The 24,517-nt window shown below is 39.3% G+C and overlaps 1 protein-coding gene across 1 annotated transcript in view; it reads right to left on the bottom strand.

Annotated features, from left to right (window-relative positions):
- Window positions 1-203: 203 nt before the first annotated feature.
- Window positions 204-24,517, bottom strand: part of LOC139730813 (dolichyl-diphosphooligosaccharide--protein glycosyltransferase subunit STT3B-like) — a 32,687-nt gene continuing 8,373 nt past the window's right edge. The window contains exons 6-18 of the mRNA XM_071641682.1: window positions 19,530-19,595; window positions 18,599-18,698; window positions 17,418-17,516; window positions 16,697-16,843; window positions 14,560-14,608; window positions 10,080-10,234; window positions 9,076-9,296; window positions 8,147-8,334; window positions 6,336-6,507; window positions 4,862-5,035; window positions 3,900-4,013; window positions 1,617-1,823; window positions 204-801 (exon numbers count right to left, since the gene is read on the bottom strand). Of these exons, the coding sequence (XP_071497783.1) occupies window positions 709-801; window positions 1,617-1,823; window positions 3,900-4,013; window positions 4,862-5,035; window positions 6,336-6,507; window positions 8,147-8,334; window positions 9,076-9,296; window positions 10,080-10,234; window positions 14,560-14,608; window positions 16,697-16,843; window positions 17,418-17,516; window positions 18,599-18,698; window positions 19,530-19,595 (1,785 nt within the window). The 3' untranslated portion in view covers window positions 204-708. The remainder of the gene's footprint in view (window positions 802-1,616; window positions 1,824-3,899; window positions 4,014-4,861; window positions 5,036-6,335; window positions 6,508-8,146; window positions 8,335-9,075; window positions 9,297-10,079; window positions 10,235-14,559; window positions 14,609-16,696; window positions 16,844-17,417; window positions 17,517-18,598; window positions 18,699-19,529; window positions 19,596-24,517) is intronic.

The following is a 24,517-nucleotide window of genomic DNA, read 5'->3' on the forward strand; positions in this document are numbered from 1 at the left end:
CAACACAACATATACATATATTCTTCTTACCAATATATGAGGAATTGCTTTCAATCTTTTGAAAGCATCCTAATCTTCAATTGCTCTTTATGCTAGCATTTAACAACAAAAAAAATCAATACTGTTCAGTGTAATTTACTGACCAATTAAAAAAAAAACTCCAAACACCTGGCTCATTTTCTCCCCCACCCCCCCCCCCCCCCCAAAAAAAAGCAAAACATGAGAATGAACAAAATAGAGAGAAACAAAATTCTCCATTTCTTTTTTTGACCAACACATTTCGTCAGCTTCTGTCAAAGAAACATTTACATTTGAGCCCTCTACAAATTATGTCTTTGCATACCGCGTTGACATCATTACTATAAAAGCACGCTTTCTTTTTATGCACGTAGAGAGAGAGAGAGAGTATCATGATTATGAAGAAGATTTCCATTCATCTCAGCACTGAAGGAAAACATGGACTTTGTTACTTTGTGTGACTTCGCAGGTCGATTCATAATTCAATATCTCTCCAAGCTTCTCTCATGAATAAATGCAAATCCCAACAGTGCCGTTTTACACTGGGTCACTTTTCAATTACACATCCCATCTATACAGATCCAATTGTGTATCTACAGAGATTCTGACCACTGTGAAAGTGGAACATAAGAAAGAAAAAAAAACACAGGAAATTTCACTGGAACTTCTAAACTTAACACCTGATGACATCTACGTCCTCTTGCCGCTATTCTTGCCTCTAGTCCGTTTACCCCTCTTGACAACTGGCTTGTTCTTGATGAAACCACGCCTCTTCTTGCTTGTCTAAGGAGGAAGACCAGGAAAAAAATTCGAAAGGTAAATGAATAATATTGAAATGAATAAAAACTTTAAAATATATGGTAATGGCAAGTTGATAAGAGGTGCCATGTGTGTAACAGCTTAAGGGGTGCCATGTGTGTAACAACTAAGTGTGAACTACAGATATTGGTATGATCACTTTGCTGCAAAAAAGTCCAATGTACAAAACACATTCTACTCAGTCATTGGACATTCTCCACAGATAGGGTTCTTCTTTCAAAAACATTTTATTTTCTTCCCCTCCATTGAGAGGGAAGCATCATTTTGCCTTGAAATAAAAGTGCTCTCTATACATCAAAGTACTTCCATAGGATTTCTACCGAATACATCCAGACCTTCTCTAGGCCAGAAATGTATGAAACAAATCCAAAAACTTCCCACAATGATGTGAAATAAAATGATATTAAGTGGCTGAAGAGTGCAGTCTGCTTATATTCACCAAATATCATAATAGGGTATCAAATGCAAACCTGCCCTGTATGGCAGTACAAAGGTATGAGCATTGTGCTCTTTCAATCAAGAATTTACACTGTCCTCTCAACTTTGCGATCGTGATGAATGAGAATGAAGCAAACTTTGCCTTAGAGTAATAACTATAAATACAGTATGGCTAGGTCTCAGGGTCTGCCAGGAGGTAGATAGACTATGCCATGGGAGACCAGTGATGTGTCTTTATTGTGGTGCAGCCATGGAGACAAGGCAGCACAGCTGGTAGGAGAACAACATCATCAAAACGGTGCAAAATATAGAGTGGTGCACATGTTGCACGCATCTCTCACCTTCTTGGAGACATATTTCTTCTTTCCGGCTTTGCGTTTGAGCGGCTTGTCGAGGGTCACCCTGTTGCGGAGAGGCTTGACCTTGTAAATGCGTACCAACCAGTGCTCGGTGGTGTACGCCTCCTCTAGGTGCTCAAACGAGATGTCCTTCTTGCCAATCTCGACACCCCGCGTCCGATCAAATCCTGGCGGCGATCTGGGGTCCAGCTGAGGCAATTAATGAGAAAATAAATACTTTGCAAATCACTGACTAACGATAACAACAACGGTGACGACGGCAACGACGACAATGATAACGATGATCATGAGGATGATAAGGTCTTCTCTATCCAGGGTAGCTTCTTCACTGTTGCCACTTCTCTACCAGAGGTCCCGTTATCATTACCCTAACGTTGCCAGCTACCCATTCATACACCTAGGTCGAGAGGGACATGGTGGGTAAGACAAGGAAGTAGGCATGTGACAGGATTCAAACTCAGGACCTCCAATGAACATCACAAGCCTCATCCACTATGCCACTATGCTCCCACTATTAAAGGGACTGTACAGTACTGGTTGAGGTGGGGATTCATGTTTTGAACATTCCTAAGTGAGATAATGTAAATGAGAAACCTCCTATGAAATATGAAAGAGCATGTAATTTTACGAAGGATTCAACGTTTATTTGATGAAAACTGGTTTTCAAACGGCTGAGATATCCAAAAAAGTGACAATAATAAAAGGTGACAGGCCACACCTTTTATTAGGATCTCTTTGTTTCACTTGTTTTTGGATATTTCAGCAATTTCAAAACTGATTTTCATCAAATACACTTTTGATACCCCTTAGAATTGCATGCTCTTTGACATCTCATAGAGTGGTTTCTGAATACTGTAAAACATGATATATTCGCGGCATGAATTTTTCGCGATTTGGAGCCGACGGCTTTTTTTGCGGCATGAAATTTTTGCGAAATGCCACTGGCATTCAATGCATATAGTGTAGACAAGAATTTTCGCGTGCATTTTAATTTCGCAAATCTTGGCGCTCGCGAAATTCGCGAAATTAAAATGCACACGAACATTCCTCGTTTTACAGTATCTCACAAAACGTTAAAAGCTAAATCCTCACCTCGACCAGAACTGTACACACCCTTTAAACTCACTGACTACTGTATACGCTATATATTTCGCGGGGGTTTATTTTCGCGAATTTCGCGAGTCGGGAGCTATTCGCGAAATTAACAACACGCGAAAATATTACCTTCCAAAATGAATCCCTTGCCTTGATGATACGAACATTTCAGTACTAGAATACCATGTCACGGCTTACCGAACAGACCATACTGGCTAAGCTTGTTTACGCACGTCCACGTCTACTTACGAATACTGTAGAGAGCCAATCCATTATCGCAAGGGGACCACTCGTCAGAAATCTAGCGCGATGGACTTAACCACTTCAAAAATGTGGAATTCTAACTTACTAGTTCGCAGAGTTTGGCAAGTCTTTTTCATGCAGTGTATAACTAGTATCATTCTTATATGCTAGTCAGTTGAAAATTCACACTTTCTTTGCCACTTCATATTTTCTCTGGTCCCCCAATCGCGAATTTAACCACTCGCGAAAATGTGTGACAGCGGCAATTCGCGAAAATTTATGTACGCGAAAATTATAGCGTATACAGTATTATAAGCCATGTTGGGATGACTCTTACCATTATGAAGTCTATATCAATACCAAGTTTAACACTAGCAGCAATAAAATGATACAAATAGTACTTTGCTGAGACAAGTTGCAGCATTGTTTTTATCTTCTAAGAAATCAAGTTCTGATGACAAAATCATCTACAAAATGAAAATACTAATCTAAATGGTAGCACTTTCAGAACACTCTATTGAAAATATTTGTCATGGGTGAACCCAACACTTGAGACAAACAGTGGTAATCAATTTCACTCAATTTCTAATTTTTCTGCTTAAACTCCTGATATGTAGTTACTTGAAATCCTACATGCAAAGCATATACAATTTTCTTTACAAATGCTATTGCAACATTAAATGATAGACAAATTTAATGTAATTTCTCTTCTTTGATTCATCATTTTTCACCCTTTAGTTTGGTAACACTCTGATAAGGCTAATCTTGGCTGATTCACAGAGTCTGGATCAAAGTTTCTTCATAATTTGCTCATTTGTTCACTTACTTGTTTGTTTGTTGTTGTTGTTGTTTTTTTTTTGTGTAGAATATACAAATGAGAAGCAACTTTGCATACTCTACATTGTGACACAGCATGCAATATCATACCTGTAATTGTCCGAAGCGGTAGTAACACATCTTGTACATGAGACAGTTGTGAAGTATCGGGGATCCTGCCCTGTCTACACGGAACTCCCCATTAGCTGTGAAGTAATTGCTTTCCTGGTAAAGAGAAATTAAGCAAAAAATCTCTGCATTTTCTATTGGCATTTTGTTGGCAATGTATGTTTACTCAGGTTTTTCTCCGCTTTTATCTTGTCAGTCAGACATTATGTGCAAAATGTTCATTTCCAGTGGTTCAGCAACATCACTTCCATATAATTACATCTTACGACTTTGTAAGAATTTATAGCATTCATATCAATACACTCTGTTAGATACATTGATAACATTACAGTGATCATGGAAGAATTTCTGATTGGAATGAAATTAGAAAAATGAGAAAATAAATAACAAAAACAAGAGCAATCAATCGAATATAACATTGCTGAGTTTCATTCTTGTCTCTTCATTCCTATAGATAATGTAGCTTGAAACTAGTTGTTGAGACCAGCCTTTCTGTTATTTTATTTAAAAAAAAAATCCTGTACTTGGAAACACCCTAGCAAAGCAAGCACAAACTCTAAAAAGGATTTTGTTGGCACTGGAAGGGAAATAATAGAGAAACAATGGTTACTAGCTGCTAATAAAATGTCGTGTCAGCAGGTTATATCACACAATTCTTCTACAAAATATACACAACTTTGTACATGATGACAGGGATACTGAAATAAAGCCACAAACAATGTAAACACACTGTTCTAGAAACAGAAAGTGCATCAGAGATATGAAGTAGAATCTACTCTCCTGAAACATAATAAAATGTCCCGTGTTCTTTTTCTTTGCTAAATAACTTGCCTATAATTATTTACATGGGAGAATGGACAAAACTATCATTCAAGCAAATTTACTTTCTTTGTTTACATCCAACAAAGTGGTTGCAAGAAGAGAAGTGAGGAGTGATTACTTACTTTAATATCTCGAGGATGCTCCCCCTCAGCTATTCTAACCATCCACAGAAATTTGTTGATGTCGTCTCCGGAGTAGCCGATCATGCCGCCGAATATCACCAGCACGTAGTCGACACTCAATGACTGCATAATCTTGTACGCCTCCGTCTCATTGGAGGACATGGCTTTACCGACCTGTGTGAATAACATCATCGTCCAATCAGCTTTCGTCATAAATCCTTTGTCTGCTTTGAGTGCTGACTGGCACAAAAACCCCATAGCATTGTACTCACTGTCCAAAGTCCCTTGCACAAACAGGGTTAATATGTCAGGTGGATTCAGAACACATGTGCATGTGAAGAGAAGCTGATAGTCACCACTGATGCAAAATGTTTGTGGTGGATGAATACAGTGCACTCCCGTTATAACGAACACAGTTACAACAAAATTCCGGTTACAATGAAGTAAAAATTCAGGCCGCAAAATTATCTGCCCTTTGTTTTTTATTGTTCATTTGTTTGGTTATAATGAAGTTTCTATATAACGAAAGAAAACTGCCGGTCCCCAGGACTTTGTTATAATGGGAGTCCGCTGTAGTAAAGAAGTCAAATGATTTCAGTGTTAACATACTTCAGCTAGATCAGCAGATTGTATCTGTCAGAACACTTCGTCGCTGGGGTGACAAGACCGCGTATCTGAAATTTTGGTAAAAATGACTTTTTTGGAACAATGGTCAAGTAATAGGTTAAGTGATGTCCTGTCCGAATCCCAACTGTCTTACTCCAAAAATGAAGCCACCACTGCATGTCAAAGGAAAGGCTTTCCCATTTGCTCTAGTGCTTTGGCCGCCATGTTTTTTGGCTCTCCTGAACATTTGACATTTTGTTGATATGAGGTCTTGTCGCCCCAGCGACGATTTGCTTTTGACTTGCCAATGCTATATGACTACTGTTTCACAAAATTAAAAATTAAAACTTAGCAAGTGTCAAAACTTGACTCTCCAATGCTCTACAACTATTGTTCCACAAGTTGCTGAAACCTTGAAAAAACACCAAAAACTTGACTTGAGGGTGCTGTATCATCCCTGGGGTGATGGGAACTTCTATCTCATTTAGCATATGTTGAAAAATCTCCTATCTCAACTCTAAACAACAAAAGAACTTATTTGAGTTTAAAAAGGGAATAATTATCAATGTAATCCATGAACAATATTTCTACATTATTTGATGTCAAAACTGATGCAAAATTTAAACATTTTTTTCGCCCTCCTGAAAATTCATGATTTTGAGAAACAAGATTTTTGTCACCCCAGGGATGATGAGACTGTTATCCCATGTATTGCTGGAAAAACTGAAGGTGTCAAAAGTAAATACCAATGCTACTGGCTACTGGTCCACATATTGCTGGACACTTGTGTCAAAACTTGACTTACCAAAGCTATAGACTACTGTTCCACCTATTGGTGTAAACATGAAATCATTTAAACTTGACTTACCAATGCTATATGACTATTGTTCCATGTATTGTTGTCCACTAGTGTCGTCTTGTTGCCCATGCCTGCTATTTGATAGCCATAGTCCCACCACGACATGACACGCACGTGGTCGTCAGTATTCTTACGCAGCCAGTAGTAGGCCTCTCGGAAGTCGTCTAGAATCACACGAGATCTAAACACAACAACATCAGTTTACACTTGAGAGAATACTGCACTAAGTTACAAGGGTTATAAGGGCATATCAAACTAGATTGACATTGAACAATATTGCAAGTGTGCTTGACTGTTCACATGGAGACTATTGAATGCACTACACATCTAAATGAGTAAAAATTTGCCCACACAGAACTGAATGCAGAACAGAGCAAGTGGCATCTTTCTATGCCTCGAGTCTCATGTCTTTTACGTGTGAGAGCCGACCATACATGAGCAAGTTTACTCTCCGGAGCTTCTGCACAATACAGGAGGAGGAGGAAGAAGAAGAAGAAGGAGAAGAAGGACACTAATGCCATATTCCTCATTTTGATAATGTCTCATGCGACGATGATTTGATCTGGAATGTGTGAAACACCCTCCGCCCCTCCCCCCCCCCCCCCCCCCAAAAAAAAAAGAAAAGAAATGAAGACGCAAAGTTATTCCAAAATGATTTTTTTGTTTACCATATCTGCCTAACACGAAGCATATATACATATAGAATATGTGTCTGGTCAAAGTGATGTTGTTCCATTTGTAACCAGCACAGACTGACTTGCAATTCATTTCTATACATGATGACATAGATGCCAAGTTCAAAATATTTTTATGAGTGAGATTTTCATGACTCAGCATCTCGGCGCGTGCGCGCATGTGCAAGAGTGAGCGAGTGAAGCGACTGAGCGAGGGGAGGGGATTGGGAGGGGGGTATCCGCCCTCCCATGGTAGGGAGCTTTTTCAATCTTTAGCACTTAATGGTGCAAGCTGGTGCATACTTAAGTGACTATTTTTTACTTATTTTGAAAGACAAAAAGGAAATATGCCTTCAATTGCAACTCTCACTTTAATCCTTTAAGCTATGCTCCCAATGCGTGAGAAAAATGGGTGTCATGCGTGAGATCGTGAGACAGACCCTAAATGCTTGAGTCTCACTCACAATGCGTGAGACTTGGTAGGTCTGTGATGACATAAATGGTATCCCGGGGTACCAAATAAAAATCAGCCATTTTGTTGAATTATTTAAAAGGTTGTACCCTGGGTTGCCAAAGAGTGGAAATTATTTTAGTGCTGGAGCTAGCGCGCGCTAGCCACTGCACTGCACTGTACTGTACTGAAGCACACGCTATTGCTAGCACAGCGTGCCATGCATGCATAGTACAAGCATGTATAACATGCAGTAGCATGGGAATGATGATGTAAACGCACACACAGTGCATGCATTTCTCTGCGGCTGTCCTCGAGTGGACGTGAGGTGGCGCTACACAACGTGGTACCCCGGGGGAACGCGTGATGCATCACATCAAAGAACACCTAATGTTCCAATGCCATGTTAAGCAAGCACCGCTTCACGTAAATACAACAGAAGTCTTTGCATCAAGCAGTGTACTACAGCATGAAATATTTGCAGCATGAAATTTTTGCGAATTGGAGCCGACAGCCTTTTCACGGCATGAAATTTTTGCAAATTGCCACTGGCATCCAATGCATTATAGTGTACACAAGAATTTTTGCATGCATTTTAATATGCCGAATCTTGGCTCTCGCGAAATTCACGATATCAAAATGGATGCGAAAACTTGTGGTTTTACAGTACCCCTGATTGGGCAGAGACCACCTACCCGTCCTGGTTGTGAGAGGCAAGAACGATGCTGGGTGAGGAGTAAGCGTTGCTGGTGACCCAGGTACAATGTACAGAGAACAGCATCAGGGTCATGATGATTGCCACCACCACGAAACCCTTGAGGTTTCCCCCCATCCCCTCCTCCTCCTTCCCCTTGTCCGTCTTGATGCGACGGATCTTCCCAGCCTGTGAAAGGGTACAAGCAGCAGATTGCAGATATTCAACACCAATACTACCACACAGACTTGACTTGTTGTGCACACGTGAGAAAAATAAAACACCACCAAAACAAATTATGACACATGTCTACAATAGAAAAACAAAAACAAAACAAAACATTGAGAGGAGGGTGTAAAAAAAATTATACAGGAGAAAATGTTGGCAACACAGAACTGGCTACAGCTCCACAAGAATATTGGGACACACAAAACTGAGAGCAATAATCTTTTAAACTTTCAAAATTTGATCTCAGAAAGTTGATTGCACTTCACATCTACACAAGTAAAAACTTAACTACACAGAACTGAATATAGAACACCTCTAAACTAGCAAGTGGCATCCCCACACTTCAAATAGTATTTAATCAATTCACAAAATACAATGAAGGCAAACGCATATCAACACATTTCTACTTCTTCTCCTTCTTCTTCCTCTTCATATGGCACAGTGTGCCTAGTTGATACCATTTGCTGACAGTTTGTTGTTAAAGAATAACGTCATAAGATGCCTGAATTTGCACTGGGATCATTATCGCTGATTGCTTTGATTGAATGATGACAATGTGTAACTGTACATTTTACAAACACGAGATGGCACTATACAATGCTATAGCCCGGGATATGACAGTACCCAGGGTGCCCGGAATACGACAATACCCTGGGGTATGGTGTAATGCATCATATCCCTATGGGTCAGGGAGTCGCTCACCTTGTCATAGTACTTCCTGTTCTTGCGGTCATTGTCTTCCTCATCCTCGTCATCCTCGTCCTCGGCCGACTGCGACTTCTTGGGCAGTTCGTCAACCAGGTACTCGTTGAGGGTCTTGCTGATGGCGATGGCCGCCAGGATGCAGACCACTGGGGTGAGGGTCAGCATCAGACGCACCATGACCCCGGCAAAGTACACGGCACTCAAGGCATACAAGGTGACTGTACGGAGACAGACCAAAGATGGTGATATACACTGAATACATGTGACCAGCAATTTACACCTGTGGTATTTCTTGTCCATCAGCATATCTTTTTTCATGTAAGCATATGAAGTATGACTGATTTACATTTCCTTTGTTGACTTCCTATAGCAGAATAAGAATCAATCAAGCAAACAAAACCCTCATATACACTTGACTGCAAGCCTATTCAAACCTTATCATACATATTCATGGCCAATTTTACTCTTCTCACCTCCCTTGCTTCTCAGATTGCTCGCACAACAGCCACCATATCATGTCTCCATATCACATTGTACCTCAAGAGGATTATGTGGTTAACAAAAAAGGAAATATTGCAATGGTACTGGCCTTTTTGAAGGCTTTCCAACACAAAGCTGTAAAGACCATTATTGGCATCCTTTTCTGAAAGGAAATCTTGGCTGCAACGCTTACAAGATATGCTCGAGAGAGCTATGTGCTAATGATGAAAACCTAACGGCACTTTTTAATTTCATAAACCCCACTGCACTTTGTCTTCTTCTTGACCTCAAAGACTAGATGTGCCTAGTTGATGATGTCAATGGCTACCAGCTGTGCGGGGCACATCATGAGGGGCTATCATAATTTCCCCATTTCCCAAATTGTTTGGCACTTTCTCCTTTAGCTTTTAAATAAAATGAGGCATTACCCTGTCTGTGCCAGGGACTTTAAAGAATGCATACTATGCTATGAGGTTTTCTGTGACAATTGGCACCTCAAAGCATACAAAGGGTTAACTCACTGAAGACACGTTCATCATTGATCTCCTTGATGACGAACCAGAGTCCAGCCGGAAAGGTGCAGACCAGGATGTGAAGGTCAAAGAAAAAGGACACCCAGGTCGTCGGCTGGTGCTCAGACACCGACGCTATGATTGGAATGTGGATCTTGGCGTAGCTGAATGGACAGAGACATTACACTTGGTTGTAAAGCCTATGAATAGTTCAAGGGAAATTTTCCTTAAAGACCAGGGGGATGTTTCAAAAAGCCGTTCTTAAAGTTACGAACGACTTAAGAACGACTGGTGATCAGTTTTTGTGCTGAATTATTGAAGTTCTGATAAGTATAGCACATCAGAACTGATCACCAGTCGTTCTTAAGTCGTTCGTAACTTTAAGAACAGCTTTATGAAACACCCCCCTGGTAGCATGTGGATATCATGGAGTGAGAAGGCTGGCCCACCTCGGATGTATTCAAGAATTCTTGTAACAAATTGTGTACAGCTTTATCACTGATCTCTGTGTAAGAGCACACACAGCTGAACAATCTCAACTGGAGTCAGTGTTACCAAGGAGGTTTAAGAGATGGAGTTCCAACTGGCTGTAATTATTCAAACAGTTGTCACTTTTCTATTGATGCACAAAAGAATTCCACAGGTGCATCTGTGCCTTTGGTGACGGGGTTTGATGCCGCTGTCTTGCTGAGCAATCTGAAGATTCATTTTGAATGTTAACTTAATGTTGGCTATATTTTGCTTGTTTATCTATTAAATGAAACGAAATCTCACTTAATGATAAAGCTCATTAAACAAAGGTTAATCCCTTCAAGAAATATGTGCAAAAGTGTAAATCAGAGCTGTATTATGTGAAAGTGCTTAAAACTGAACCCTCCCGGAAAGCCGGTTTTATCACTTTTCCACTTAATTCCTCCAAATAAAACTGATATGGAATAATCTTCGAGTATAATTCTATATCAATAGATTAGTGGCAGGGCACGGCCAGTCGAGTAATTTTCATTTTCATTTCATCATTTTTTGCACAATTTCTATTCGCGCATCCCAGTGTCTTTACCATCATATACCACCTATCTTTTATAAGTAGGGATGGCGAAAAGTAATTACCATCACAAAGACATATTTTCATTAGAAAGTGGCTGATGATTATGCAATGCGACATGAGTCAATTGTCTTCCTATCCGCGCGGCAGATCCAGTTTGCCACATGCTTCAAATACTTTCGAGTGGCGGCATCGAACGTGACTTCAAAGGAAATACGACAGTTGTGACTCCATTCTCTTGAACCTCCTTGGTGTTACTAATGAGCATACACTTTGATGCACATATTTCCTGATCGATGCTTTTGGCCGTTTTTGAATGTGCCTCGGTGGGCAGCGAATGAATTGGGTCAGCTATGAATCTCCACGCTACCCGGTCTTTTACAACTTTCCATTATCAGAGTGGTCCCAATATTCTTTTGCATTCATTATGCAATTACTGGACATTATAAAATGGGTTCAAGAATGTAGCCAATAGAAAGCGCTGAAATGAGTCACATGTGCGTTGGTTATCTTAGTCCCATTGCACTGCGTGTTAATATACAAATGATGCACAGGATAGAGTGTGTTAGTGTAGGCGTGGTGCACTCGAGGGTATTTACAATATTGTGAAATATGCACGAGGCGAAGTCGAGTGCATGTTGCACTACATTGTAAATACCCGAGAGTGAGCTACGCCTCCACTAACGCCACGAAATAATCCTGTGCATCATTTGTTTTATAAAATGGGTCGAAAATTCGAAAACTAACATCATTTTTCAGCATTTTTCAAGTACCTTTGTGGGTCAAGACGTCCGAAGATGTTCGTCCCAAACATTTACCCACATCGCACTCGCGGAAGTCCCGCACATACAGTATAAGTATAATGGGGGGGTTGGGTTTCCGGACACTTAAGTTCCCGCATGAAAACTTACTTATTTTACATAGAATATGCACCCTTTACCTTAAAGACTTGATATAGACTCCTCATATAGGCCTACTAGACAACATACTCTGAAAACGGCGTGAGAATTAACCTGCTAAATCGTTGGATTTGCTCTTCAAAGTGACTCCATGTACGCGTCCGGTCCCATAACGCTTGGTCTACTGTACTGTACAAAGTGTACGTATAGTAGAGTATACGTACAATGTACGTATGCCACACATGTTATGCACAAGGGAAGACAGGCCGGCCGGCCGGCAGCCCGAACTAGAAGTTGTTTACAGGATTGACAGCGCGTATGCATGCAATTCATTAAAGGAGCCGCCGCGCGCACAGACGATCGGCAATCTACCATAGGATTACAGGCAGTGCAATTGTACTGAAGTAAAGGAAGGAGGTGTGTCTCATTTCAGCGCTTCCTATTGGCTACATTCTTGAACCCATTTTATAAATCCTATTGCCGATCGTCTGTGCGCGCGGCGGCTCCTTTGAATTGCATGCATACGCGCTGTCAATCCTGTAAACAACTTCTAGTTCGGACCGCCGGCCGGCCGGCCTTTCTTGTGCATAACATGTGTGGCGTACGTATACTCTTATACATACAGTACTTATATGTGTGGGATTTCCGAGTGCGATGTGCGAAAATGTTTGGGACGAACATCTTTGGACATCTTGACCCACAAAGGTACGTGAAAAATGCTGTTAGTTTTCGACCCATTTTATAAAACAAATGATGCACAGGATTATTTCGTGGCATTAGTGTTCGCCTCGTGCATGTTTCACAATTGTAAATACCCTCGAGTGCGCTACATCTCCACTAACGCACTCTATCCTGTGCATCATTTGTATATTAACAGAAGGCATCCCACTACCTATGAGAGCCCTCTCCCAGTACCCACACATTGTATGAATGGGTAACTAGTAATAAGATAAATGGTGTTGTAGTTGGTCCATTACAGTGTAACTTCATTTCACATTCAAATTGGCTACAAAATAGAAAATAGAATTAAATCAGCCTAATAGATTGGTAGAGATTTCATCAAATCAAACCATATATTAGAAAGTTATTGAATATCAAAGTTTCACAAAATGATGTCACATCTCCACAAGTGTTCCAGTACCGTAATCTTTACCCAAATCTCCATCAAATGCCATTTTTTTGACATGATATCCAAGGAAAGATTATTATTATTATTATTATTATTTCGTTTTATTTATACAGGGTGGCCCCGTCAGTAATCAAGTACTGTTTTCCAGGGGGCCCTGTAAACACATACATACAAGGTGACAATCACAACAAATAACATTTACATAACTCCGAATAGTACCTCAAACAGAATAGAACTGATCATAACATTGGGAAAATGAAGAATGAGACTAAATGTAGCAGTTTGCAACCGGGATGGGAAAAAATACAACTTACTGTCTGAGTTTATAAAGAAAAATGCACCCCCTAAATGAATATAAATATATCATATATATCAAAATATACATGTCTGAGAAGAAAAAATTATACAACCATTAAATTTTTTTCTATCAATTTACCAAATCAAAAACAATTATCTACACTAAACTCTTCATTCACTTATACATTATACTATTCTGTACGTCAAAAGTGAACATTCATTTCTAACAACAAAATCAACTATACTCAACATTGCAATATCATCATACAATATCAAACAACAACATACAATCTGCTTCTTCTTCTACCCTCCGCTACAACGTGAATCAACATCCCGCGAGAGAGAAAAAAAATTGATAAACTTATTACCCAGAACACCATTTCAAATACTGTGAACAAAAAATGTTCTTACTTTGGGCATTTCGCACTTGGGGTGGCAGGCTATTCCATAGTAGAGCACCGTCAACTGAAAAGGATCTTTTACCACATTCAGTTCTTACTCTTGGAATAATAACACCATAATTCTCCGAACTTCGTGTTCGATATCCATGAGTGCGGGTGGACAATGTGATTATGTCACACAAGTAAGAGGGTGCGCTGTCATTCATGATATCAAACAATAGTTTGCTTTTCTGGAACTCCCATCTTTTTTCCATATCAATCCATTTCAAAGTACGGAACATTTCGGAAGTAGAAGTGAGCATGTTTGTTTTAAGGACAATTCTTGCCATCTGCTTATGTTGCTTAATCAGAATGTCTTTTGTTCCTTTACTGCAGTTGCTCCATGAGATACTGCAATAATCGTAATAAGGGAGAATGAGAGAATTGGCGAGCAGTTTGGCACTATCTGTGGTAAGGTACTTTCTGACTCTGCGCAACTCATCTGCGCAAAGATATGCATCATTTGCATCAGAATTTTGTTGTGCTGCAATACCTTCATAATTATGATTTTAAGGGGATAGGGTAGAAGCTGCTTGTGCTTTATTATCAATCCAAAGCAGGATGATTTAACAATATTATTATGAAATTTAACCAAAAGGAGTGCTGTGAGGTAATGACATCATCAGCTCATTTGACTTGCCTCTGCAGTTGCGAATAATACCACTGTTTTGTGAAAACTTACCCTGTGTCGTAGAGAGAGTAGAATCTTCCGCTCCATGGCGCCACATAACCTGCAGAGAATGTATTCTGGCAATTTTAGAAATCTGCATAAAATGAGGGCTCTACCAATAACAGGGGCCTGTCTTATAAAGACTTGTGATAGAAATCAATCACAAGTTTCTTGTGAGCTGCAATGCAAGTTGCGATTGATTTGGGGACTTGTGATTGATTTGAAGGCTTTATAAGACGGGGCCCAGGTCCTAGTCTACACAGAAGAGCATCCAAGAAAAAAAACAACATAGCATTGACATAAAATAGCACAACGACCTTTCTGTACAACATCGCGGCAGCCATTTTGAATTGCGACTAACCCCTTTCACTCATCAATCCATTGTTACGCAATGGCTACAAATTTCACTGTGAATAGTGTATTGGATTTATGCATGGGTATTGTTTCTATAATGAAAATCTGCAATGGGTCACTAACAATGAAAAGTATTGTTAAAGGACAAGTTCACCTTCATAGATTTGTGGGTTGAATGAATGCAGCAACATCAGTAGAGCACATCATTGAGAGTTTGAGGAAAATCGGACAATCCGTTCAAAAGTTATGAATTTTTAAAGTTTCTGCTCACTCAAGGCTGGATGAGAAGACTACTATAGCTTGTGATGTCACATAAGTACAATGATATAAAGAAAGAATAAAGAAAATTCAACATATTCTCACTTTTCTCGCATAACAAAAGAACACTTGACTTCTCTCTTTCAGAAGGCAGAGGGAATAATATTACTCCTAACATATGTCAGTAACAAGTCGAAGAAATGTGCACTTAATTCAAAAAGTAAAGTTTTGTGAAATTCTCTTTTTATTTTCTTTATATGGTTGTACGCATATGACATCATACACTATAGTAGTCTTCTCATCCAGCAGTGACTACGCAGATACTTTAAAAATTCATAACTTTTGAACGGATTGTCCGATTTTCCCCAAACTTCCACTGATGTGTTCTACTGATATTGCTGCATTCACTCAATCCACTATGTATATGAAGGTGGACTTGTCCTTTCATTTCTTTTGTATTATATGTTGCTTTCTAGTTTATTTTGTTGTGTGTTCATTCATAGCATCTTCTTTATCTACGCCCCACCAAGGCTGAATTTACACATTATCAACAACTCGTTGGGATTTGTTGTTATTTTGGGATGATGGGTATTCTACACAGGTGGCTCCAACAACAGATCTCGGCTGTCGACCGCGCGATCGTGACGAAAATTGGCACACACATTGCCTATGATGTAATCTAAAGTACCATGAATTTATTACTTTTTTTAATTATCATTTATGCTAAACTATGCTAATTTATGCATAACGATGCATGAAATCAGACAATTTGGTATAAATCACTGAATAAAGCTCAAAACAGGCACATTTTTTGTGTAAATATTCTTTTTAGTGTCCTTAGCAAATGTAAGAGAAAAAAATTGTGCTATACGAAAAAATTTCTTAAGTATTTTATCGTTTTTTGAATTTCTTATGTATTTCTTTGTTTTTTTGAGTTTGTTTTTCATTGTTTTTTCGATGATATTTGTCCGCGACATTGTTCCGAACAAGAAAATATGTTATTAATTGATTTTAATCAACAAGACCCCAAAATAATCATGCTTTTATGAAATTTGCCTGTAAGCACAGTTTGCATTGAAATTGTACACGAATTCATGTTTTTGAGCAATTTTTGGTCTGACATTCACGTACATATTTATGCGCAACTTCGGAACCGCACACCGGGGATCGCAAATTTGGTGTCAAAAGATGCGGGAGACTCGAAAGAAAAAAGTCATGACACGTCGCGGCGATAGCTTTTCGCGATAGCGATACATCGCGCGGAACGTCGAGGGGGGGGGGGGGCCTCGGAGTCCCCCTCGGAGTCCCCCCTGGCCTAGTTAGGGTTAATGCAAATACAGAGATCCTAAACTTTTCCCTTGATTACCATGAGATCTGTCTGGCAGAACAGCCAAATGTAATTTCAGTACCCTTGCACACTGCCAATGCACTCTACATATAGACATTATCATTATTTTTGCAAGTCTTGTAATTATCCATTTTGTCAACACACCGGATATCCTTCTTACCAGTACTAATTCCTTTTTGGCACACTTACCAGCATATGTCAGGAACACAACAGCACAAAAAGTGATTCCCGCTGTTCCGATCACGCCAAAGAAGAAGAGTGAGCGGAACTCTTGCTTGGTCAAGAAGTCTTGGATATATCTCAAGAAGGCAAAAGCTTGTAGAAGCACAAATGTCCCTGAATATGCAGAGAAAAACAATCAGTTTCAGATCCTCGGACAAGGTTGCTCCATAGATGTGTACGAAACAACAAACAAAACAAATGAACAAAATATCACAGAAAAAAATGGAATCAAATAACTTCATATCTACTTTAAAAGCTTTGGACATAGGAGACAAGGTTATGCAAATGCCATATCACGGTGAAACACTGCAACCAAATTCTCTATGTGGAGTGGAGCATAAATTACATATTTCTGAACCACACAAAAACAAACAATTTGTGGATTCAAAATGGACAACTGATCCACATAAAATATTGCATCACAACTAATCTAAACATTTCAAGAGGAATCCATAACATTTGTCTAATAAACCACTGGAAGACAACTTATACACTCACAGAAAACAAACAAATAAACAAGACAGATCATTCTAATTTTTCTTTGCTGACAGTAAGATGTATACAACTTGCCAAAAGATGAAATTCCATGGAATTTGACAGGCTTACAAGAAAGGGTCACAGGCTAAGGTGGAAAAAAAAAAGTCTATGGAAAGCACTATGTCTTGATGTTCTCTAAAACTTCACTCACCAGCAGCGGCCATGTGTTCACTGGTTCGGACAGGCTGAAATCCAACAAACGGCACTTGCATGGACAGTAATGTCCCCAGCACGTAGTATGTGCAGAATGCTGAAACATCGGGATGACAATGATATTTGATAATAATAAATTTGATGATGATGATGAGCAGGGCTCAACAATAGTGGTGGCCTGTGGCCACTTAAAGTTGATGTCCGGCCACTAAACTTCCAAAAAGGCCATCTTTTGGAAGCAGTGTCAGACACCTAAGATTTAAAATGGATTGCTACGTTTCTGATAACTTAGGGCCACTACATTTCCTGTTTTAGCCACCACGATTGGCCTGAATGGGCCACCAGAAAAAGAAAAGTTAGTGCCGAGCCCCGATGATGATAGTGATACGTCAGTGTACATTATGCAGGATAAGAATCTCAAAGATGTGTACCATATGCACATACACAGACCAGCTCAATGGAAACAGACACTCTGCCTTTAATGACAAGATTGTATCATATTGCAGTCTCTTTCTTGTACACACACTAGAGACGTAACTGCTGAGTGTTCTGTGATGAATTGTAAATTGTGCTGGTCACATTAAATTCCTGACTTCAGCACAAATGCCATACTCTTCATTATGGCATGCAATAAATAGAGACTGGAAAATACCTTGCATCTGCAGTGCATGTTACATCATCACATTCCATCCTCATTCAGAAATTTAGTAGAATAATGTGGAAAATTCTTGACTAGAAAATCTTCTTTGAAAAATATTTGTTTACAGATTACCACAATAGGACAAAAGCTCTTCCCACACACATAAACTGTTTTACATCACAACTATTCCTTGCAGAGGTCAAGAATCAGAGCGTAAAAACCAAACCTGCTTAAATAATAAACATCAAAACTTACTATGAAAGTATTGTATGGATGTGAGGACTCATTATTACACTCTGAATAAACTCCTCACACATTAACCCATTGAGGACGGGCTGATTTTACTACAACACGCATTTCCCACAGACCCCTGCCCGAGTGTACTCAGGACTCTTCCTCAACGGGTTAACATTTCTACGAAGACCTCAGTCAACAAAGGAACAATGCGACCGTCTGTCCATTCAATTACTACTTTGTGATGGTGCACCCTTCTCCTTATTCCTGCTTTGGAATGTAGCATGCATACTGTTCACACTTACCCACGTATATACGATTGGAGTACCTCCCCATGAGTAGAAGCACACATACATGTAGAGGAATAAGGTTGATAATGAACACGTAGCCGCCCCATGCTGAGACCTGAAAGTAATATTACCAGGTAACAAAATTTTAGCAGCCAGTGAGAAACGTCCTAGAATAATTGAAGCCAAGAAATAAACCTGCATTATTTGCCTCTCCTGACCTGGAGAGTAGTTCCATCACTTTGCACACAGTGCAGAAAAAATGTGATAGAAGCTGTCCTCCATAATTTTGAGGATAATATGAGAAATATCTGACACGAACGAATCGCATCCAGGCTAACAGGATTGTACATTCATCAAGGTATTTGTAGGACAAATGACAATTGAACATTGGCTTATTAATTCTTAGTTAAGAGTAATAATCATGATTTATACAAGTCGTGATATATTGTAAAAGAGTGGCAAGTCAAATTTGCTATGGCAATCAGACATGTACATTTGTAAAGAAGCAATTAAATGCTGAAGCCTGATACATAACATGGTATCTTCTGTGTGTCTTCTGATCATGACAGAAAAACCATTCCCTCCCCGCCCCCCCCCCCCCCCCAAAAAAAAAATAAATAAATAAATAAAAAAAAATCAACAATCAACATTCACAAATGTGTCTGCCCAGCTAAATAAACTGACTTGTATCTCAGTTCTGTACCAGGATTTGCCAATACCAAGCAAAGGCCATATATTGTAAAAGGTAAAAGTGGAAATTTTCATGCATTTTCCACTACATGAAATTACCCCATGATAATAAAAACGGATTTTTGGTTTTTTTTTTTTTTTAGGGTTTCTTTTTTTTTTTTTTTTTTTTTTGGGGGGGGGGGGGGGGGGGGGCTTGATGTATAAAATACTATTCCACATTTTGATTCTGCAGAATTAAAAATATCAGCTCACTCACCATGTAGAAGTAGGACAAAGCTGTAGCAGACGCCCATGAAACCGATCCAGTCTTCACTGCCTTCAGCTGTAAAAAGAAACAATGACAAAAAAAAAACAAAACAAATTATACAACATATCCACGTACTGGTATTGACAAAATACACCAACACACCATATGACTTCATTTTATCTTGAAGATGAAAAGGGTCCAATTAGCTAGACTGAAGACATTAATCACATACATTGTACTTACATACCAATCATAATTCATTTTTTTACCATCACACATGGGCATCATTATGTAACTTCAAAACGGGGCGTAATGCACCCATCAGATACACAATCATCGGACATCTCCTCCACATCTTCTGCAAAGGGGTAAATCATGAAACTTCTAATTGCTATTTAAAGTATGCTGAACATCAAATCATATTTCCTAAATCCTAGATATATCATGTATAGGTAACATAATGAAGCCTAAAAATGTTGAAGGACATTCACACACAGAACCTAATTACCCAGTAAAAATATATCTTTGCTATATCCTAAGTCTAATGAGCCCAAATCATGAAACATTATAGTCACTACATCCTGATCCACACATAAATTGTAATACATCTCACTACTAGTATTCTACACATCAATACCTCATTATGAAGCTTAGATTGGCTACATACACTCAACTTATTGATTTTAATACATCACCATTGTATCCATACACACAGACCCCAAGCTTACAATACAAACGCAACTTTCCCTCATCACCCAAGCTGCTTACACAGCCTTATACAAATTTGCACAGCTTGAGATGCCTTGTAAAAATGGGGGAGTGGTCTGGTGCCCTGTTTACATTGTACATGAATAATTGGTATCTGACCGACACCCAATGTGTTAATATGATTAATATATGTTAATTTATCAATTCAATTTTCTATGACATTATTATCAATGACAGATATGTGTTGCCTGTATTATGGATCTACAATAGGTCCATGCCTGCATGAACCCAAACTGTGATATCAGCAAGGTGTCCCATTGTTGTGACTGAGTGTGAGTTTCCGAGCAAAGTCAGCACAATCCATTTAAGCCATGACAATATTTTCACTGATAGACCAAATCTTGCTGCGTATGGATTTGCATACTGACACTCCTTCTGCTTCTGAGAAGAAGTGATTTAAGCAATGCTGCACACTGTCACTGGTCCAACAGTCCCTGACCAGTAAAAATCACTGTCGGACCAGTAATTTTTTTCAGGAATGGACCAGTAAAAAAACTGAAAAACTGGGCACCTACTGGTCTGACAGACAGGTTGGACCAATAGTAAAAATGGGTTAGTGTGCAGCCCTGATCTAAGATCTAAGAATGTGTATCTGTCTGCTAAAACATTCTTGTCTATTTTTCTGACAGCTTAGCATTATCATGATGAAGTTCAATCACACAGTATGTACTGAAATTGTGCCTTGGTACTTTGGTACATATCGTTTAATAGACAAACACAGTTCTAAGAAGATGCCATGATATTCACAGTACTCAAACGAACATATGATCAAAATCTTCTCAGGCAATCGACATCCTAGTCCATAATGTTCATATGAGTGACGAATTCGGCCAACTGAAACGAACAGAAACAATTAAAATGTCACAATGTGCTATGGCCGTGAACATAGCAGGCCTCGGCCATGGCTGTCGGTGCCCCTCTCGTTGGCCGCAATGCCTTGTTTTCCTTGATCAAAGTTACGGCCAAAAAAAATGTGACCTTTTTCTTGTGGCCGTGGTGCCCTTTTAGAATGAAAGTTATTATTTATGACATATAATATGCCCTTTCTCAAAGTCTACTACTTAATAAGCTTGAACAACTTTCCTGATCTCAAATATCATACCTTCAGTTCACTCGCGTCCCAATATATCTGATTCAAACTCAAAGTATCTTTCCGAGATACAAGACGACGTGTAGAAGTCTACGTACATGTACGCCCGACCGGCTTTTACCGTCCCGACTGCCTCCGCAGCGCAGCGGCCATAGAGTTACTAGCTAGGCAGCGGCGGGCCGGAGCAAGTGGTCGCAAGCCATGCTAAAAAATGCCAGGCCTGTCGGACGGCTGCGAGCATTGCCATCTCTCTCACTCTGCATTCATGCCCGCATGCTCAAAGCAAAATGGCGTTGGAAGTGCTCCAAAGCGAGCGCGGCGTACGCATTGAGAACGTACTGTATTACAGAACCTACATCGTATTGCGTATGGCCTACTGCCTAACGTCGTCTGCTGCGGAGAGATCTTATGCGTGCGTGCGCTGCTGGAGTGTAGCAGCATGGTAGATAGCATACAGCTCTATGGGGCATTCACATCACGTATAAACACCCAACATGCCCTTTCCAATGTGGCCTTGGTGCCCCTCTGACTGACCTAAGTGCCCTGGCCTCTTGGAAAAAGTGCCCTTTTCTAAATGGCCTTGCCCCTCCAAAATCCTATTTCGAGGCCTGACATGGGTGGAAAAAAAAAAATGCAGCACATTGGATCCAAGGTAGCATAATGTTCAGTGTTAAGACTGTTTATGCCAAACCACAGATGAGAGGGTATTTGACTGTAAAGGTTATATTGGGGGAACTTGCCTCCACAGCTCACTTACTTTGTAGGTTTGGAATTTTTCAAAATAATCCTGACTGCAGATTTTTCTACACTACATGATGTGCCAAGAGTTTAACAAAGTCTGCATCCCCAATGCAATGTATGTATATCATAGAGCCAAAATTATATTTGGGGTGGTGAAAATTGCTACAGAACTTTGACAACAGCTCTTAATGAATCACTCGCAAAATACTAAAGGTTTAAAAGTCTCACATTCTTTAATCGACTAATAAAATATTGAAAACTAACTTGGCCTCCATGGATACCCAACCTATCAGAAATCCTCTGTATGCTTTTATGACAGTAGAACAGTAATCCCCTGTGCTCTGTATCTTTGCCAATGCACCACGTACACATCACACATATATGCGCAAATGGTTTCTGCATATTTGATGCAGCATTTGTTATCCCTGGATACCAACTACAAATTTGCCATTTTGTTGAATTATTCATAGATTTTTAGCACTGTTTCCCGGGTTACCAAAAAACCTAAGTGAAGTAATTTTTGCACTCTACGCAAATTATAATGTCAGTACTCTAAATGCAACACTAAACGCACGCTAAATATATCCAATATGAATCTCGTAATATATCTTTTTTCTCTATCTTTCTCTTGTTTATGGTGCTAAACAGTATGACACTAATGCCCTGCTGCTAAAGTGCATGTATGCGCAGCCACAGTGCTCAGCAGCTGCAGCAGCGTTGTTGCTGCTGCACTACACATTATCACAGATGAGAATAAGTATAAATCATGAGCTGATTTGTGGATTAAAATTATCTCTTTCCAAATTACTATGTAAAATTATATAATTTTTGGGAAAAAATTATACAAATTTTATTACCATTTTTGATGAAATACAAAATGTATTTATAAAATTATCATTAAACATGTCATCACAGGGATAAATTGGCATTAGGATTGCTGTTGTCAGTCGCTAACATTTGGCCGTCATAACAGCAGTATGTAACGGTACATCTTGAAAAACAAGACTGTGTTAAGCAATGCCATAACCCACAAGGTACCATCATACCCCAGGTTATCTAGTATTGTAGCACCATCTCATTTACTGCCTCATCCATATTAAAAGCTAAAGGACATATGTGCAGAAACAGTCCATTAGAAGGACTGTGATACTCTAAATTCCACATTCTTCAACTACATGTATATAGATCATGCTTTATTCTCCTCAGCTCTTCATATTTGCATATACAAAATGTAATGCAGCAAAACTACAGCTCAATAAACATACTATAAGGAAATACCCCCCCATTTTGTCTGCAAAGCATCTATTCGTTTGACAATTCAGAGTGTTTCAGTCACAATTGTCCTGACAAATACTCCTCAAAACTTTTGTTCATGTCAACTGTTTCTCCTCCCCCCCCCCCCAGCTTCATCTTGATTTCTGAACATTGCCTGCATTTCTCAGTTCATCATCTCCCGATAAAGTTCACACTTTGCATATGATGCACATATTCTTTTTTTTAACCAATCAGCAATGACATTTTGGTTATTATGAATTAGTTTTTTGATCTCCTCACACTGCAAAAAAAAAAAAAAAATGAGCGACCTTGAGAAAGATCTTTTGTTTTGGGAAAATGTTAGATTTGTAAGATGTGGAAGGTTTCACAACTACAATGTCATTGAAACCTGGCATTTCTGAAACCAATTCCCTCAGTCAACTATTCTAAAATCAACTACCATCCTCAGGAGCTCTACTATCGGCACAGCGAGCTTATTTCAATTTGAAATTTCTGGCCTCTCTCTAATCTCTCAAACAACTGTGAATTAAAGTAGCAGAAATATGTCATGTATTCTCGGTTTTGTTTCCTCTCATCTTGATAGCCTGGAACCTGCCAGGTGAAGGGCCAAGTGTAGCTGGCTGGCTACAGAAAGTAGATATGTTCGATAATAAAACTGCAGCTTAAAATGAAACTGAAACTTAAAATGAAGTACAGCATCCTCCATCACTTTCGGGCACTAACTCAAATAGCACCACAGTTCCTATATCAGTCAATAATGAAAAAAAAAATGACATGATATGATATGTGATATGATTATAAATTGCCCGTTCAAACATTAAAACAGACATTTGTCTTCTACTGGTACACAATAAAAAAATACATTACACAAATACAATCATATAAGCTTAAACACATACAGTGTACGTGCTGTAAATAAATACATGCATACACACATATAATTACCACTCTTGTCATTATCATAATTAACAGTGTTACGGTATGTTGAGGAAATCAATATGAGTGCTTTACTACCTTGGCTGTGGATAGTAACTCTATTCGCCAGTTGAGGACGGTTTGATTTTGCTACAACACTCATTTTTCACAGACACCTGCCTGAGTATACTCCAGACTCATCCTCAAC

The sequence above is a fragment of the Diadema antillarum genome, unplaced genomic scaffold, assembly GCF_040938485.1.
Source record: "Diadema antillarum isolate AM-2024a unplaced genomic scaffold, OU_Dant_1.0 seq00000338_RagTag, whole genome shotgun sequence".
NCBI classification, from domain to species: Eukaryota; Metazoa; Echinodermata; class Echinoidea; order Diadematoida; family Diadematidae; genus Diadema; species Diadema antillarum.